This window comes from Pinus tabuliformis, chromosome 7 (assembly GCF_031772625.1).
Source record: "Pinus tabuliformis cultivar Carrire ecotype Pingquan chromosome 7, CPIR1, whole genome shotgun sequence".
Taxonomy (NCBI): domain Eukaryota; kingdom Viridiplantae; phylum Streptophyta; class Pinopsida; order Pinales; family Pinaceae; genus Pinus; species Pinus tabuliformis.
This window is the reverse complement of record NC_142293.1, coordinates 916,417,251-916,438,077: the sequence shown is the minus strand read 5'-3', so window position 1 is coordinate 916,438,077 and position 20,827 is coordinate 916,417,251. Positions and strand designations below refer to the sequence as shown.

At 36.1% G+C, this 20,827-nt stretch overlaps 1 protein-coding gene across 1 annotated transcript in view; it reads right to left on the bottom strand.

Annotated features, from left to right (window-relative positions):
• The window catches only part of LOC149250647 (putative acyl-activating enzyme 19), a 467,065-nt gene that overhangs the window by 213,322 nt on the left and 232,916 nt on the right, over window positions 1-20,827 (bottom strand). Inside the window, 2 exon segments of the mRNA XM_089459163.1 lie at window positions 10,373-10,481; window positions 10,611-10,654. Coding sequence (XP_089315289.1) covers window positions 10,373-10,481; window positions 10,611-10,654 — 153 coding nt within the window.

Genomic DNA, 20,827 nt, shown 5'->3' with positions numbered 1-20,827 from the left:
ACTGCGCAGCCTTTGGGACCCTCTGCATCAATCCAACAGCCTCTGCGTGGATGACGTAGTGCCTCAGGCCTCTGCGCTGTCTCTGCTGGGCTCTACGTAGCCTGGACTGGCTACTGCTCTCGCTCTCTCTGCTTCTGTGTTGGTCTCTCAATATTGTCTCTGCCTCTCTACCTCGTACTCACTGCCCCTTGCTGCTGATCATTGATTCAACTTTGCTTAGCAACCCTGCTCTGGAAAAATGAATGATTGATCACTCTGGTGTGTTCTCCAACTAATCCTCAAGCCTCCTCTTATACTTTTCCTGTTAGTCCTTCAATGGCCAAGATTAAATCTCTAATCAACGGCTAAGATTAGATTTGGCTTGATCCATGACTTTTGGAACCTTCTAACCCAGTTTTATATTAATACTCATTAATATTTATTTTTCCCAAGTTTAGACTTGGGAACTATATTAAAAATATTAATTATTTTAATATCTCCCAAACCGGGTACAATCTGTCCAAACCATTTCTGGGTCTTGGAGATGTCATGTGCTTTAGCCTCTCCACCAATTTTCATGGCTACTGCACATCCGATACTACCCCAAATCAACACTGTGATGCCTCTGCGTCAACCTACGTTGCCTTAGCGTGGCTCTGTGTCGGCCTCTCTAGCTTTACGCTGCCTCTATTGGATCTCTCTCTCTCTTCTCTCCTGAGTATTCTCTAACCGAGAAAGATGTCGCTTCGGATACTATTCTTGCCCCTCACTACAAAAGATCACTATCGAAAATTTTTCCGGCAACTACTCTACTTCAAAAAATATAACTTTTAATCTCCCCTCTGTGTCTTCTCCAAGTGCCCTTCAAGCCTCTTCTTATATCTTTTTATTGGACAACCAGCAGCCTAGATTAACTTCTAATCAATGGTTTAGATCATTTTGGCTTGATCCTCATCTTCTTCTAGAAGTTACACCCACAGTTTAGATTAATACCCATTAATTATTTTAATTTCCTAAATTTAGACTTAGGGTCCCATTAAAAATAATTAATTATTTTAATAAAACTATCTCCATGTGGAATTTTCCAAAACAATTTCTAGGTATTGGAGAATGCATGTGTCTAAGCCTCCCTGCAAATTTTGAGACTTAGAGCACATACAATGCTACCAGAAATCAACAGAATCCTCCAAGATGGAAGCCAAAATACAAGTCCAAAGGAAAGGAGGTGGAACTTGATCTCGACTTAGATGCTGCTATAGGAAAGATGATCATGCAAATTCCCTTGAAGGAAACTATGAAACTCCCACATCAAGAATGGCAAGTTAAGAAAGCCCTCGGATTTGAAAAGGAAGAGGACACACCAATAACATTGCAAAATATTCACCTTTCCAAATCAAATTTGGGACATGAGCCATTCTTGCTCACCCTAGTTGTCAATGACCTCCTTTTACATCGTTGCATGCTAGATTCAAGGGCTTAGGCAAATATCATGCCACTAAAAGTCATGAAGCAATTTAATCTTAGCATTACCATTGAATATAGGGCAGTCTATGGTTTCAACTCCAAACCTATCTAAGTAGAAGGCCTCAAAAAGGATTTGAACGTTTCCTTAGCCATGAACCCTGATATATCCCTACTCATCGATGTCGTGGTCATAGATATTCCTAATGTGAGGGGAATGGTTTTGTCTAGGAACAGGGCTACCACTGTTGGTGGTCAACTCCAAATCGACTTATCCTATGTCACCATCCTAAAGTATGATGGAACTCCCTTTACCCTTTATAGAGAACCTATGTACCCTACTAACTGTTGAAGAATCTAGGGCAAAGTAGTGTACTGCGATTCTTCATTACTTTGATAACAATTTGTGGAGTATTTTTACTTTTCCTTATTAGCTTGTTCTTCTTATTATTATTATTATTGGTGCATCTGTGTCTACTTCATCAAACTGCTACCAAAACATAAAAACAAGAACATAAGATGTTGGCTCTTTGCCAGGGCCAAAACCTCTCTTCTCTTGAGAGGAAAACCCCTTAGTGAATTTCTCTTATTGAAGCTTCTATTGATCAATGCTAAACCCTAGACCCCTGGCAAGAAGATCCTCCAAGCACAAGTCAAGTCCTTTCAAGATCACTTCCTCTTGCAGCACTTTGTCCTTCTCCCTTCGGCACTTCTTCTGGCAATTGTTGCAAACTTAAGGCAGCAGCAATGCAGCCCTAATTCTTCGCACGGGTGAGTGATTCTCCTCACAAAACTATGTTAGACTTGTCTTCCCTTATTCGCTTGCATACACTTCTTCCATGCTTGAGAGATAAGCCTTTGTAGGCCTAGTTTGAACTCTAAATAATGAGATATATGTGGTTGCGATAGTGTTGTTCTGATGACCGTAGGTTGTACTTCTTTTATCGCACATGTGGCAGTTATAAGCTTCAAATCAGCCCTATTTACTTCGCTCTCCTTCCTTTCTTTCTTGCTTGAGTGGGAGGCTCTTTAGGCCTATGATCTACACCCAAACAATGGAGTTTGTATGTCTGTGATAGAGGGTTGTTATGGCAGCAGGAAGGCCCTCTCCTTCTTCGCACGTGTGACTGTCTTTTAGCCCTAGAACAATCCTTAAACCTTCATTGTTTGTTCCTTTTTCTTCACTATACTTGGAGGCCTCTTCCCTTGTCTTTTCGTACCCTTTTCTTCTTTTCATCCTCGCAGATTTAAGAGATGATCTTATACTCTTCGAGGAGGTCGAATGGCTCCTTATATAGGAGTTTGTCTCCTTCTTTTAGGCCGACTAGAGGCCAACATGAAGACTTGAGGCCAACTTGCTTGACATGATTCGGATTGCTTCTTTTGATGGTGCCATTGCTTGGAGAAGACTTGTGACTTTGCTTGGAGGACTTCTTATGACCCTAATACATATTCATACAAGGTGTAACAAGCCCTTAAGGCCTTCAACATTTCCTTTTGACTATTTGACTCACCTATAGCACTTTAACTAGTGCTAGACCTATTTCAATGAGCAAGAAACTCATTGACATATATTATAAAAATAATATTTCTTTTTCTGAATAAATACAAATATCAAAAGTACATTTATGAAGACCGAACCTAGTTACATTTCCTTCAACACTCCCTCTTAACTAGGGAGGTATTCATACAACATTACAAGGTGTTTGGCTATTATCAATCTTGAAGAATTCACATAGGAGAAACCAAATTTGTAATCTATCTGTTATAGCATCATATCCATCAGCATTGTCATAGTGCAAGGCCTTGACGAACAGCTCCAGCTCTTTATGAGACCATGAGCTACAATGCTGGCGAGACCAATGATTTATAAACACTATCATCATTGTCTCTCAAGGTACATACCCACCTAGGTGTTCTCTAAGTATGACCTTCTAGGACTATTCTTATCTTGGGTTCCCAGCCCTCAAAGAATATCGGTCTTCTTGCCTACTCTTGTCTTGGATGCCCTACACATCCTCAAAGAGTATCAGATGCCAGATGATTACGTAATCCTCACATTCTTTCTTCCCAAGTGAAGACAAGAATGTTGTGTCTATCTTGTTTGTACATTTCCATTCATGGCCTTCATCTAGACTTACAGTTGTTAGTCCTGGTCTAGTGCATGACCCATGAAATGGAAAACACAATTGTCACCCCTTTGTAATCAGGGGCGATCAAAAATTCCCTCTCGATCAGGGACCTATCAGAGCTCCCTCTTAACTACAGACTCTTTCAGAGCTCCCTCTTAACTACAGACTCTTTCATTCATCAACGACTTCTTCTTCGGGTGTCATTCAGTTGCTTGATCTTCTTCCTTTCTTTGATGTCATGAAGTCTTTGTTCAGACTTCTTCTAAGTGGGGCACCATCCATCGATCACTTTCCTTCCTGGGTTGTCATGTCTTGCTTCCTTCGTGGAAAGTGGCTTTCTTGTCATTCATTGGGTCTTATTGTCATCTTGGTTACTCCTTTTTGATCTTGTCCATGCTTCGAAATATTCTTCTCATGGATGCTCCGTTGTACTTGCTTGTTTACATGCTTTGACCTAGTAGACCATCATGACTTCATCCTAATATTGCTTCAACATTGCTTTTTCTTTTGTTGGATGACTTCTTCATCACGACATCTCTGTAGAGTAGAACCAGTTATCTACACCTTTTATATCTCCAAGGCCTTCATAGGTGTCAAGGGTCTTTTCTTCCTTTACCAGAGAAGGTGGGGGAGGATTGTCATCCTCACTGTCATCATCTGAAGAAGAAATATTTTCAGAAGTAGAAGGGATAGAGAGAGGTGGCACATCCGCCGAACTAGGCTCGTAGGCCGATATATTTTCAGCAAACTTTACATCTCTTCTAATGATAACATTTTTGGATTTAGGTGAAAGAAGTCTATATCCTTGGACATCTTCAGAATATCCAACAAAATTACATTTTTCACTCTTATGTTCTAAGGCTTTATGTCTATCATCTAGAATATGGGCCCATTCTTCACTTCCAAAAACACAAAAGTGACTTACATCTGGTTTAATTGAGCTCCATGCTTCTTCTAGAGTGATATTCTTTAAAACCTTAGTAGGAGTGCGATTTACTATGTAATTTGCACAGTTAATTGCTTTTGCCCAAAAATTAAGACTAAGACCTTTATATTGAAGCATACAATTAGTCATTTCCTTTAAGGTGTGATTCTTCCTTTCAGCAACAACATTTTGTTGTGGAGTATATGGAACAGTATGTTGCATTTGAATTCCATGCTCAGTGCAAAAGTTGATGAATTTGTTGTTAATATATTCTCCGTCGTTATCAAATCTTAGCATAAGAATTTGATATCCAGATTGTTTCTCAACAAAGGCCTTAAAGGCCAAGAACATGTTAAATACTTCACTCTTGAGTTTTAAGAAGTATACCCAAGTGCGTTTAGAGAAATCATCAATGAAAGTTAAGAAATACTTGTAGCTAGAGAATGAAACAACTGGACGTGGACCACATAAATCACTATGCACAAGCTGTAAAGGGGCTGAGGCGTGCCAAGAGGCACGTTTTTCAAAACTATCCCAATGATGTTTTCTGAGTACACATCCGGAACAAACACCATCTCTACAAGATACCATAGGAAGACCTGTCACCATATTTACTTTACATAGATTTTGAAGGAAGCGATAGTTTAAGTGACCAAATCACTCATGCCAAAGTTTACTCACTTCATCATTATGAGCAACAAATACCGAGGGAAGAGTTGATGACTCAAAGTTGTTAAACTTATACAACCTTGCAGAATCATCAGCAATGCTAGTAGCTAAAATCTGTCTACAATCTCTTAGGTCCTTAATTACAACATCAAGAGGTGAAAATTCAACGATTTTACCTTCAGCTGAATGAGTTATCTGATATACAGATAGAAGGTTGCAAGATAAGGTTGGAACACATAATACATCATTAAATTGACCATTGTCTAGATGAATAGTTCTAGTCCCTACAACACTAAGAGATCTATCATCACCAACATATATATTTTTGGTGTTACAATCATTTAAAGAAGAAAACATGGCTTTGTTTTTGGCCATGTGATAAGAAGCTCCAGAATCAATGAGCCACTCATGAGAATGAGAAGAAGAAGATATATTTAGTGCATAACCAGACCGAGATGCTTGACAACCACATGCAGGTGTTATTCCTAAAGATTAAGTTGAAGTTGAAGAGTGCTCCAAATGGATGTTATGTTTCTGCATTGTTGCTTCCAAGGCTTCCATCTTCTTAAAGCATTTGGATTCTAAGTGGCCATCTCGATTACAAAGTTGCAATGTCTATCAGTCTTCTTCCCTTTGTTTTTATTTGCCTTATCATTTTGTTGAATTGATTTTTCATTTTGAGACTAAAAGTTCTTAAGACCCTTGGTTGGTTTAGGACCATTCTTTTTAGGATGTTGCTTCTTAAGATTCTTTGAACTTGGTTGTTGTTGGGCGGCTAAGGCTTTTTTAGAAGATTTTCCAAGATTAAGAAGACCAAGATGTAAAGTTTTTCTTGTTCTCTTAATAAAGAATCACAAAGGTATCAAAAGAGGGGAACTTGTAGGCTTGTGCTTGAGAAATAAAGGCTTCTCTACTAGAATGGAAGGTGGAAACAAACACAGAGTAGGCTGGTCCTAACTTCGTAAGAATGGAATAGATAAGGCTACCATCTTCTTTCTTGACATTAACACCTTCCAAGAAAGTCTAAGAGTCTTGAACTTGGACAAAAAATCTTCAATGGAAGAAAAATTATTGGGGTCGAATGTAAGCAACTCATTTTCATGTTGATGGGCTCTAATTTCATTTTTAATTCCAAAAACTTTATTGAGTTGTTTCATTGCTTCATCAAGGGTATCAAGTTCTACGATATGGAATCTAAGGTCTAGAGAAATAGACATCCCTCTCAATCCATGTGCTTGATCTTGCCTATTTTCCCATTTGGCTTTCTTATCTTCATCTTTAGGTTTAGATTTTTGGCCTGAGGCTATTCTATAAATACATTTACTTCTAAATAAATCCATAATGTATGATAACCATTGGAAGTAGTTGGTGCTGTCAAGAATAACTTGGCATGGACTTTCCATTTTAACAAAAATTGAAGCTGTAGATACTAAAACTAAGTGTTCCAACGGAAAGATCTCGAAAAATTAGGCCGATTAAAAAAAAACAGCTTTTGGATGAAGAAGTTATGGCTTTTTGAAAAAAAGTTGTTGAAGATGCCGACAAAGTACGTGAATGTGTGGAAGTGAATGATAATGTTATATTTTTAAAACAAATCCCCCCCCTTTCCAAACTTAATCTCATTAGCTCACTTTAAAAAAATATGTGACCCACTTTTATAAATAACTGAAAATCACTTTTACAATGATACTTTATGAGCTACCCACTAAATTGTAGCTTAAATAAAAGATAAAGAGACTTTAGAATTATAAGTAACTCACTTTTTATGTTGGATGAGAACACTTTTACATAAAGTAACTTTAAAACATAAGTTACATGTGCTTTTTGAAAAAGTAACTCAACAAAAAAAAAAGACTTGAACCCAAGACCTCTATTCTCATAAAGTAACATTGAACCAATTAAGCTAGTTTAAAATGTTAGTAATTTTTGGAAAAGAGAAAGGGTGTTTTTTTTTAGTCACTGAAGCTTTGGAGTGCATGCTTACTTGTAAAAGCCCTTTTTGCCTACAAAACAAAAAACCACACAACCCAACACGAACATGCAAAAGAAACCAAACCTTATGGCTTGAAGTTAGCTTTCACCAGAAACTAAATATTTTCTTCAATGTTTCTGATTTTCTGAGATGACACTAAGGCAAGGCGGGAAAGAGCATACGCATGAAAAAAAGCCTTCCTTTCTGTTTCTGATTTGCCTAGATCACATAGAGTCGCGGAGCAAAGAGCATACGCAAAAATGAAAGGTATAGATCTGGTGATAAAAAACAGAGAGCTAAATAAACAGAAATAAACAGAGAGATGAATAACTAAAACTGCAAATAAAGACTGCATACCTTCAAATCTTAAAAATGACGTAGCTAGGGCTACCAGAAACCTTTTCGCGTGAAATGAAAGGGGTTCCTCACTGGAACAAATACTCCTAACACAATAGAACAGTACTCTCAGCCTGAAAGCAGTCAGAAATAGTAGATCTAGAAAACGACAGTCAGGTGCAGTTGTATCGGCTTCAGATTTGGATCACTAACGGATGCGGCCCTCAAATAGCTCTGATACCATGTAGGAATTTACAGGGTAAGTTCCTCAGATAGAACACCAAAGGACACTGCTCACAAACAAATCGCAGATCAATACACCGGTATTCTTGACGTGGTTAAAACCCTCAAAGAGGGAAACAATCCACGGCCTGAGCCAACGTGGCCACTTTAGGCAATTTATTAAAAAAAGAAAAAAAATTACATAAGCTTCTCTCATGAACGGTCACCCTACAAATGACCCTCCATGCTCTTTAAATAGAGATCATGGATCAATCGGGTGTTAAGCCATGGATCAAGTATCGGTAATACCAAGGAGAAAATGAACCGTCAGATCAATTCATGTCTAGAACACATCATGACCGTCAGATTGTAAGTACAAAAGTACATAGTAAAGAAACACACTTTTACCTAACTCTACAATAGACCAAGTTATACTTAACTATTTCCTATGTGTCGGAATATCCTAACATAAAACCCTCATCTGCTGCACCGGTTTTCCCGCATTAGGTTTTTCTGGGGACATTTGTCCAAAAATAATTGTCATATTTTTTTGTGTGTGCTCTATTTCTCAGTTTTCAACATTTTATTTTCCTCAACGTTTTTATTTGTGAAGAATTGTTGTGTGATTTATTTGTTTTTTGTTGTAGAAAATAAACTGCATAATTAGTCAGTTAGAAGAATGTGAAAATTCGGAAACCCCGAATCCTACTACAACAACTTTTTAAATTTCTTCTATTTGTTAAATTAATTGAACAAATTATTTGCAGTTTACAAATATTGAAACTAATACACTGCATCTTCATAAAATAAATACTGCGGAAGAAATAAAAAACTGGAAGAATAAATGCACGAACACAATAAAACACCGTTATTTTTGGACTCATGTCCCCGGAAAAACCCAACTTGCGAAAACCAATGCAGCAGCTGAGGGTTTTATTATTATGCTAGTAAATCTGAGTACAAATATATGGAAGCTCAAATCTAGCTTTCCATATGGAGAAATAATTGACAGGAGATCTAGTGAGAAAAATCTTACTCTCACAGGAGATCCAACGATGACCTTGGCTCAAGATGAGCTACCCCTTGCTACCTTTGCGTCATCCTATGCAAATATGCATCCCACAACTCGGGCTAGCGTCTCTCTCGCTAACTTATTAGTTTCTATTTGAAAAATCGATCCCTTGGCCTTCGGGTTCCCACTCTGTCTTCTAGCTCTGAATTTTGACTTCTCGTCGACAAAATGTGGATCTCCTTCTGAAGCTCTGCGCTACGTCTCTATGGCACACACTGCCTCTCTTCTATGTACTCACCGGACTAGAGAAACTTCCTTCTAGTCTTACTATCCCTGCCCCTCTCTCACTATTTCGACTTCACTGAATCACTTCCGACAACTGACTATTGCTACTCCAGAGTTTGATTTCCTAGCATAATCGAATTTCTGGTGGCTCCAAGTGTGTTCTCCAACCCCCATCGAATTTCTTCTTATAATCTCTCGTTGAGGCTTCAACGGCCAAGATTAAAACATAATCGATGGCTAAGATTAACTAAAACTCGATCCATGTCTTCTTCTAGAAGATTTCACCATGACTTAATTAATACCCTTTAATAAATCAACGTTCCTAAGTTTAGACTTAGGCACCATTAAAAAAATATTAATTATTTTAATTAAGTCGTCTCTAGGTGGAATTTCCATAAACGATTTATGGGTTTTGGAGAATACATGTATTCTAGCCTCTCCACCAAATTTAGTGGCTAGAACACAACCAATGCTACAAAAATCAACAAGAATAAATTTCCAGTTGCTACAATTTAAGGGAAACTTCACAATTAATGTATTATGGATGCCATTTCTACCTTCATTAATGTACAAATATGCATGCCTTCATATATTCTACAACTAATTTTTCATTCTGAATAATTTTTTTAATATATATATATATAACTCCACTCCCAAGACTTTTTGGAAAATGACGCCCCCACTTCACTCCACGCTTTGGAAACCTTGCTCTAAACTAGTGTTGCAAACATCGTGATATTGCACTTTTTCAGCGTAGCCAACGAGAACAGTGTAAAAATTGTTCAACGCAGAAAAACATCTGATTTTATCGCAAATATCATTAGAAAATCACATGACAAATGAAAAAAATCACCCAACTGTGGGCAAGGGCAATTTAAGTTGGTCTTTTTATTACTTTTTTTTTACTTTCTTAATTTTTGTATTTTTTAAATTTTTCCAATGTTTGCCAATTTGTACCAATATTTTCCCTTTTTTTATGATTTTTTGCTTTTCTGGACCCTTGTCGATTTTATCCCGATGCCAATATCAGCAACATTGCTCTCAACTACAAAAGAAATAATTAGAAGAGGCTGGCCATGCATAGTTAAATAATTGTTGGGAACAGAACATACATCTCCTAGAGTCCTAACTACTTTATCATGGTGGGATACAGCTTAACTCCAAGAATTACAAAAAATCCAGCTACATGTAATTTATAAACAAAAAGGTGCACTGAATTTATTTATGGTTTTTCTTTTTGGAAATGCACCATAATTAACTATGTCAATCAGTACAGGGGATCTGCTTCTAGATCAAGTTATTATGTTTCTGCTTACATACACAAGTACCGGACTTGGTTCAAATGACAACCATGACAAAAGATAGCAAATGGCCAATACCATGTCATAAGCTGGAGCTCCAAAGATGCTACCTCCACATGCAAGCTTAAAAACACAACTTTGGGATTTCGGATCTAGTGCATATATATTATGATCATGTGAACCACACCTGTAAATGTTAGGCAAAATGTTAACATTAAAAGCCATTGAATTTAGAAAATGGAATAATGAATGATCACAAGCTATGAGATCAGCTTCTAGAATTGGTAAAGGTGCTGATTGAGAACAAAACACGTACCAGATCAACCCCCTTAATTTATCCACAATTGGCTGTGACTTTACCTGCATGGAAGTTCATATTTGATTAATCTCGACAACAGCTAGACACATCTCCTTAACAATTGTGGTGTTTACTACATACAGACCAACCTCAAATATACCTTTAATCCTTTTCTCACAAAAAATAAGAAGTCACACTCAGATTTTATTGTAACTGTTCAGATCACTCTAAGAGCTCAATTTAAAGCAACTTAAATGCTATAAATATTGAATGCATGCAAGAAAACTTGAATGTTAGCAATCAATCAGATCTAACACTTCTGCAGGAAACTTGAATGTATAATTACTTCTCAGATTGCTAACAAGAAAATTTAATGTTGGTGAGTCTCAGTCATGTTGGAGGAGAATAGGTGTCAAAATGAATAACGGTTCTCTAAACATGGAAGTATCATCACCACTTATTACATATAAGTAGAATAATCATTTTATATTCCTTTTGGCCATCGTAGATAACACTTACACAATGCACTTCCTCAAAAGTTAGTACGGTTCCTTAACAATCAGAGTCCTGCTTTAAGTTAATTGTGAAACAAATACTTTGTAGTATTGCTGAAATGAAAAGAAAAATAAGTCTGTTGCATTAGCAGTCACTGATACCCTCTTCTTCTTTTAAATGTTTTGCACTGCACCCTTCTTGGTTTTACCAATTTCTTATAGCAGATTTTATTTTTCTGTATTTCAAAAAATTGTAGTTTATTTTGTATTTTACAAATTACTCTGAAAAAGTTATATGTTGTTGAAAACTCGCTGTTGGTGAAGTAGTTAAAATTGCCGAGCTTTATCAGCCATTTCCCTTTCGTGTAGGGTGATAATGTTAGATCTAAGACTTTTGTGATCCATAATGTAGATAGATGTCTTTCGGATTAATCACATAATCAGCGTTTGGTCGACGTTTCGAACCAACAAATGTGGTCCATCCTCAAGACAAGGTGAAGAATCAGTCGATCTTAAGGAATAAATAGTATGGATGCATCATTGCCCAGAATTAGCTGTTGGTAAAGTAGTTAAAATTGCCGAGCTTTATCATCCATTTCCCTTCCGTGTAGGGTAATAATGTTAGATTTAAGACTTTTGTGATCCATAATGTAGATAGATGTCTTTCGGATTAATCACTTAATCAGGATTTGGTCGACGTTTGGAACCAACTAATGTGGTCCATCCTCGGGAGTCAGGACAAGGTGAAGAATCAGTCAATCTTAAGGAATAAATAGTATGGATGCATCATTGCCCAGAATTAGCTATTGAAAACTAGTTGTTGGTAAAGTAGTTAAAGTTATATGTTGTTAAACACAGTGCATTTTAAGATTATTAGATTATTATTTTCCATTGACATAATAAATTTAAGATTAAGATGATTTTGTGCGAGTTAAATTGCTTTTAGATATCACTATTATAATTTTTTACAAATAATTGTTCTTTATTTCGTGACCAGCAGTGATGGGAATGGCTTTACATGTCTCTACTACAACATTGTATGATGACCAAGTGATAATAAACGAGGAAGATATAGGAAGGAATGTTGCTAGAAATTTTATAAGGATACTTTGAGAATGATTGTGTACATAGTGACAAAAGAAGTGAACGTCAATTAATAGAGGTTGTACTTGACTAATTTTCACTCATTGTTTCATGAGTAGGACTTCCCATAAAGTTAAAAGAGGTTGTTTCCACATAACATCTCACATTTAAATTTTTCATGGACAATGAGGGTAGTAGTGTTTCCAACTGTTTCAAAATCTAAAATAATGATACTATTTAATAAGAAAGAGTCTTTTATGATAAAGCAATCAAATGGTATTGAGATACGAACTTGACAAACTCGACGAGATAAGAAAATATTTATGTGGATGAAGTGCTAATTGTTAAATAAGTCAACATGGATCAACAAATCCTCGTGCAAGTAAATTAAGCATGATATAAAATTAAATCATGATGAAATAATGTTTATATGCAATTGCATATAGCGGTATTGGAATCAGTAAACCAAAGGGTAAATGGATGTAAATCAAGGAATTTTAATTTTGAAATAGATGATGATGGAATAACTAGTAAATATCTTAAACAATGAATTTCACCAGAATTTCCTTGGGGAAGGAAGAATATATAACGAGAGATTAAGACCCAAGATGATGAGGCTCATGTGAAATTTAACGATGTACTTAGATGATTATACCGTTGGTGTAAATGATCAACTACCTAGTAGAAAGAAGTGGAAATGATTATTGAAAAGTAATTGACAACTTGATGAAAACATATTGACGATGTTTCATGATATCATGGTAGGAGGATAATGATGCACATATGGTTCTTATAGTGTTAATGTATCCATACGATGATAGCGATATGCATAAGTCAAGGTATATTGACATATTCATTTACTACGTGATGATAAGTATTTAATGTTGAATACTCATGATGGATATGATATGCATAATGTGGCATAAGAGTTATGATGTTGTAATATGAGGTTTATTGACATGTGATTCATTTATGTGAAGTTATGATATGTCTTTGACGCAAATACGTTGATGATCTAACTTACGATGGTATTTCATGAGGTGAAGCATGCAATAGTTGCGTACAAATTTATGATATGCATAAGTATGCAGTTCGTTATTAGTCATAATATTGCCATTAACATTGATGAATGTTCTCGTGATGACATGCAAGACTTGGCATGTGGATTATTTGCTATGATACTATGATGGTATGGTTAATGCATTAGTTGCATGTTGGGGTGTGATGATTCACAGGACTCCACAAATGGGCCGAGAGGGCCAATTTATTTGATGATCTCGTGCGAGCCCATACACACGAGGGAGAATAAGTAACACCATATGGGCTGGGAACAAAACTCAATCAACACTACATATGCCAGTGGTTCCTTTGTCTTCTGTATAGCTCTTGATGGATAGCTCTTGAAGGGCTATGGGACCATCTTGAGGAGGCCAAGTGCCTGATGTTCTAGGCTAGGTGCCTGTTATTGGATTGGGATGCAGAAGTCTGGAAGGGATGTAAAGGACTTGATGCCTAGAGCTGTGCGCCTTAGTAGTTGTGGAGGGAGTGGGCCAGCCTTGCGAGATGCCCGAGGTCACTGAGTACCGAACCGGATGCCTACCTTGGGGCAGATGAGGTCTGAGTCAGGCGCGAGCCTTGGGGCCAGCCTTGGACTCGGATACAGACCGGGTCAGGCTTATGCCTGGTGCCAAAAATGGGAAAAAAGATAGAGATTCCTTGAGATATCCCGAGGTGTTGGGGACTTTCAATGCCTGCTAGTTATACTAGTTCAGCAGAGGGTGTTGGCAACATGAAGTAAATAAAAATAAATAACAAATAATAATAAAAACATAACTTCAGGACGAAGTTCCTTAAAGTGGGAGAGTATGTAATATCCCTCCCCTTAATAATAAATAATAAATAATAAATCACTTAAATAATAAAAAATAATAAATCATAAATGATATTAAAAATATATACAAAATAATAATAAAATAATAATAATAATAAAAATGGTTATTCTCTAAATAAGAATAAATAGAAATAACACAAGAAAAGCAGGAAAAAGAAGAAAATAAAACAAGAAAGCTAAAGAAAAGAAAAGAAATAAAACAAGAAAACTAAAACATCAAAAGAAAAGTAAAGAAAGTTAAAAATCAAAGTCGCATGTAGAAACAAGGAGTATGTGCATGTGGTTCCGCATCCAATGTTTGCTCTATTTATTAGAGGTGAGGAGGATGGGAGGCATTCCATCTTTCCGAGTTTCTATCTTTCATTCTCTTGGGAGAATGGTGTTCTAAGACCTAGGAGTCACTGGCAGTAGTGCGTTGATTGAGGGCTCAGGGGTGGCCAGTTGTAGCAAATCCTTGCACAACTGAGCCTACGGTTGGGTGGAGAGTCGTCCCCAAAACTTTGTTGTCATCTAGCAGACTTCGATCACAGGTAATATAAGTATGTGCTTATTTGTTTGATTATGATTTTAATTAGGAAATTAACTTTATATTTACTTTGGACTGTTACAATAGGTGGATGCAGGGGCCCACATGAGGCAAGGGAGGCCCAACGAGTTATAAGGAGGGAGAAGCTCTCATTTTGGGATGGATTCATACATCTTGCAAACAAAATCACTTGATTGTTCACTTTGTCGTTTAACTGAGTCAATCGATTGTTTAGCCACGAATCTCTCAAGCGGGAGATTCAACCTCTACTTCGGGGGACCATCCATGCCCGCCCTTGAGAGGCAGTTCTATAAGGATTTTAGGAGTTCTAGGGCAGTAACATAGCACCACCAACCAACGCAGTGCGGGGAGTGCATATTTCTGACAGCGAAAGAATACGCAGATAGAGATAGAGGCCAGCAGAGATCAGATTGTTTGTCAGAGAGTTAGAGACCTGAGATAGCAGCACTAGACCAACATTCTTGCTGAGTTTTACAGCCAGCAGAGCTAGCATTCCAACAGTTTGAATTGTTGGGCTAGCGGACAACGTAGAGGTCACTCAAAAGTTTTTTGTGGAGCTTAGGAGCAGGTGTCTTAGGCCAAGAGCTCACCCGGGAAGTCAAGGATTGGATAGCAAGGGTCAGCCCAGCACTTTGTGGGCATTTCCGGGAGAATTTACAAGCAGTTTTCAGCAGGACTAGTTTTACAGTTGCAGCTGAGGTTGGGCCCCAAAGGGGTCGAATTTCAGAAGTCTAAACCAACCAAAATCCTTTCTGGGTTTTTCTGGGTTTTTGACAAGGATCCCAAATATAAAGTTTCATGATTTTCTGAGCATCGGAGGTGGGGTTTTAAGCCGTATCTTTGTAGCAAACAGTGTAGAATTGTTGGGGATTGAATAGTGCCTTTGGGGTCAATTTTGGGAAGTCCAAATTGAACCAAACCACTTTTGGGTTTCTGTGGGTTTTGTCCAGGGAGTTTGTGGCTGAAGTTTCATCATTTTCTGAGCAATGGAGGAGTTTCTTGCAGTCCCTTTCTAAGTAGCAGTGAAGTTTTCTAAGCAACGCAGAACATTAAAGGAGCAGTCATTTCCAGCATTTGAGATCATTGTATTATCACCTGGGTTATGTCACGTTTTCCATTGAGGCAACTCCAAATGCATTTCTCCATACTATTGTACTTGCTCCATTCATTAATAAAATCACTCAGTTGGTTCTTAATTCCAAAAGTTTTTACGAGCATTTGTTGATTGTTTAAAATTTTTGTGCTGTAAATTGTTTTTGCTTTGTATATCACTATTTATTCAAGTTTGGAACATTACAATGGTATCAAAGCATGATCTTGGCCCATCTGTGGGAAATTAGCTCGAAGATCATGGAAGCTTTGGGTATGAGTGCATGGTGACGGGTGAAACCGGAGACAAACCCATGGCTCAAGGGAAATCCAATATGCAGAAATTCTGGGGTAGAATTCATTGGGACGATGAGAGGTTGGCCCAGTTGAGGGTGACAAACCAAACCCATCCTCACCCATACAACAAAGACGTTAGAGGAGAGCAGGTCGTGGAGGTGCAGCCATCTACATCGTGTGGGGAAAGTCGAACAGATCAGGGCACCAAGTCTCCTAAAAAGGAGCAGACGGGACAAAGACGGTTAGAGGGCAAGACCAGGGGGCGCTTTTGCTAGTGGAGACTTGGCTTTGGCTATCAGGAGCTTGAGGAAACCATGGAAACCATGCTTTCCCACTTCTTGCCTGCATAATCCTCCATGTGATTAGGTTTGCATTCACTTTGGGATATGTTGTATGAGTAATCATATAGGCAGGAAAATTTATATCAATTTGATGATATGTTGGTTGCACTGGTTTTATGATTACACTTAATATTAGCTTCATTGTATGCATGTTAGAGTAAGATGCATTACATGTTGATTTTCTCATTAGATCTAATATCATATGATATTTCTCATGGTAGATTTGCTGCATTTAGATTAAAATTGCATATTTTTACTTTCCTTTTGATTTTACGGCCTAATACTAACCATGAGTGATCATATGACACCACAAAAACATGTTGCCCCGTGTGCTTGGTCTTTGATATGTGCAAGTAACAAGTCTACGGTAACCAAGAGATTGTTGGTTATAACGACCAAAAGTCGTATACACAGCGGAAATATTTAAAATACTTCGTAAACAAAGACATGCATTGTAGGACAGTAATTGTAATTGTATATTGAATAAAAGAATTGATGTAGGATGAGTACATGAGAATGAGGGTCCTGTATATATAGCCAGGTAAGTACCCTTTCAAAAACAGGCATGTCTCTAAGACATGCCTTTTCATTATTAACTAACTAACCATTAGTTAATTTACTTTTATTTATTATTATATTTATAATATTATGATTATTATTTATTTTTACATAATTTATGTTCATAACATTGCCTTCTCCTTCAAAAAGCTTTGTCCTCAAAACTTGTTGATGAAAGGACTTGATCTCTTTTCTACTACGAATATCTTCTACTTGATATCTTTTCTTGCTACGAATGTCTTCTCGTCTCGAAACAATCATCTTTGTCGATACAAGTTGATATGATCCTTGGAGTGATATATAAAATTGTCTTACTGAGAATGGATCAGACCATCCTAGATTAACCTTCTATGGAATCTTCTGATCACTAGAATTTTGTAACAAATTGTTATCAATAGACTGAATTGAGCTCTCTTCAATATTCTTTGTAGCATAAGTTTGTTGTTTATGTTAAGAGTGATACAGATTTGTAGATTGATTAAGGTGTCTACTCTTGTGATTCGGATGTAGATAAGGAGTTTGTCTTGTTTGAACTTCCTTTAACGTTTTTATGACAGTTTTCTGATTTCGATCAAGCATTGTTGTTGTTGACTTAACTATTGAATCCTTATTTGGGGTGTCCTTTGTTTGAACGACAACCTCTAAGTACGTTTTTACTTTAATAGGGTTTGGATTTGCCTGAACTGCGAGATTAGTTGTCTTGATCTCTATTTCTTCAGTTTGAACTGCTACATTTGGAGATTTTGATGCTTCCTTTGTGACAAGTTCTTTGAACCTATTCGTCAATGACTTCTTTTCGTTTTTAAGTTTTTTAATCTGTTTGAGCAGATTTTGATTATGATTTTTAAGACCTAAGCATTCCTCATTCTCTGAGTCAACTTTATTTTAGCCTTCACGCTTCTCGTCTTTTAAACACTTGATTTGTTCTACTAATGTTTGGTTAAGGCTCTTTAAATGTAAATTTTCTTCTTCTTGTTCTAATAAACGCGCCTTAAGTTCTTTCTTTGATGTTTTAGCTTTCTTGACTTGTTCGAGTAGCTTTTCTTGGTGATCTTTGAGGCGCGAAATTTCTTCGTTTTTGTTGCAGATGACTTCTTCAAACTCTTTTTGCTTATTTGATATATATTTTTTTTATCTTGAAATATCAAATCTGGGATATCATTAAGGTCTTCTAATGAAGATTTTATTGATTTTGATTTATTTGTTTTGTCTCAAAACATGACCATCTTCCCTTTATAAGGAAACATCAAAATTTGTTTTTTCTATGTTTAACATGAATGTACCCAAATCCTTAAACCAGGGTTGACCAAGTATGTCCTTACAACATGAAATTGAAATATGTAGTCATAATGACCTATTGTCACTTGTAGATCACTAATTTTACACTCGTTTTGGTCAAAAATGTTTTTCTTTACACCAATGCTTAGCTCTGGAATTAATAATTGATTTGCCAAGTTAAGGTTGATATAATTTTTATCATTGCTTAGGTTGATGGTGACATTAATTTCTCTTCCTTTGATACTTCTTTTAATGTAATTACTCTGTGATTTGTCACTGAAAGGCCATTATAGGAAAACCTTTCTTCCTTCGTTATTTTAGAATTGAGCTCCATCATTTTTTTTCAATGATTGCTCTCATTTGTTTTGTCGAGACGACTTAAAGTATTATATTAGCCTCCTTTAAAAGTGTCCTTTTAATATATATTTTTTTATAATTCTTCAAAGCTCTTTTAATCCAATTTCCTAGTAACCTTAATATTTCAAAACTCCTTTGTATTCTTTTTATATAATTCTACTTACATTTTTTTTTCCTTTTGTACTTTAAAAACAATATTTAAATATTGTTTCAATTGACTTCTTTTAAATATCCTATTGTCCTTTGTATTTATTTTTTTAATTTCATATAACTCTTTAAACTTTAATTCAACTGCACTCGAACGTAAACTCTTAATTGATATTTTCTCCTTAGGTAACCTTTTATAATAATACCGTTTTGTACTTGTATATATTTTCAATAATTTTTTTCTTTAAATAACCCTTTATAATATAATACTTCTCTTTATATATCTTTTATTTATAATATTTTTTTTCTTTTGAAAAGTTACAACCCTAGTGAAACATGGCTATTTACCTTTGGTGTATATTATAAAATATATGTTCACTTACGTATTCAGTTAATGTTCTCCACGTAAAAAGTAAAACTTACCATTCACATAAAGAAATTTTATATTCCCTTTGTTTTTTTTACTTTTTAAATACCATAGGCAATTACCATGGGTTGGTTTCTAAAACCTCCATTAACGTTTTCCACATAAAAAGTAAAACTTACCATTCACATAAAGAGATTTTGTATTCCTTTTGCTTTTTTTTTTTTACTTTTAAAATACCATGGGCAATTACTATGGGTTGGTTTCTAAAACCTCCGTTAACTTTTCCACGTAAAAGTAAAACTTACCATTTTGTGTTCCTTTTGTTTTTCGTTTACTTTTAAAATACCATGGGCAATTACCATGGTTTCTAAAATCACGGGCTTGTCAACCACTTAATGAAGAATAAGATAATATTATTTACTCTTCTTCTCTTACATATATTTTTAAATATATTTGGAAAGATTCCCTCTTAACTTTATCATGCGCGTTTTATCAATAATGTAGAACCTTTTACATATGAATGTTCTCCTTCAAAATTTACATCGAACTATATTTATTAATGTATTTATTTAATCTTTTTTTTTTAATATTTATATGTACTTCTTTTCATTTATGTTTTTTCTTTGACTATCGTATTTTTTTCCTCCTTTTTTTGTTTTTGTTTAATGGCCAAAGCCTTGAATGACGAAACCGTGGAATGGAGAATCTCCAAGATTGGTGTAGCGAAAGGCTGAAATCACGACGACAACAAGGTTCACGATAGGTTGATGGCCAAAATACAGATCAGATGTAGCTCCGATACCAATGTAACGACCAAAAATATTTAAAATACTTCGTAAACAAAGACATGCATCATAGGACAGTAATTGTAATTGTCTATGTTGCCAGGAAACGTGGGTTCCGGGACGGGGACGGGTATGTCATTTTTCGAAACAGGGTGCGTGGGTTCGTCGGGGGTATATTATAATTTATATATATAATATATAAATATTATATTTTATACATTATAATATATATGAATTTGCATATTTTCAACTTTAAACAAGAAAACTAAAATATTTATGATTTAAACTTTAAATATTTAAACATGCACATCATTGAACATTCAACATTCACAATGAAATTTCAAAATTTCTAGTCTGATATTAAGTGCAAATTGGAGTTTACATATTAATAAGAATCATGATATATGTCCATTGTCATACTACATTGAAAATTTGTCTTAAGGCATCTCCAAACAAGAACTGGGAAATTTTAAAATACTAAAATAAAAATATCTAATAGTGAACAATGGCTTCCTCAAGCCATGTCATCAACATCACTCAGATCTTCAGTTAACATGCTCTCCAGGTAGGGATCACTCTCATCTTGAGTCTCTTGCTCATCCATAGCAGCTGGAGGTAGCTCAATAAGGCCATCTGGTTGTATCTCCTCGTCCACACACATAGCATCGTTTGTGTATTGGTCCCATCTCTTGAAAGGACCCTCCTTGTATCCAGGGTCTTTTCGAGATATGGGACAAAGTGTGTTATGAACGTACACTACCTATAATATTAGGGGAAGCCCATTAAATTAATTAAAAAATAAAAACTAAAATGAACCCCAAAGAACCCAAAAGAACCCGATTTTTGGGTTCCAAGTACCCATCATCAGGGTTCTTCGTACCCGTCAAGACAAAAGAACCCAATTTTTTTTAATGAAGAACCTGATTCTTCATAGAAGAACCTGGTTCTTATGGGTTCTTCTCAAAAGCACCCGAACCCGAATCCAGTACTTGGGGACGAGA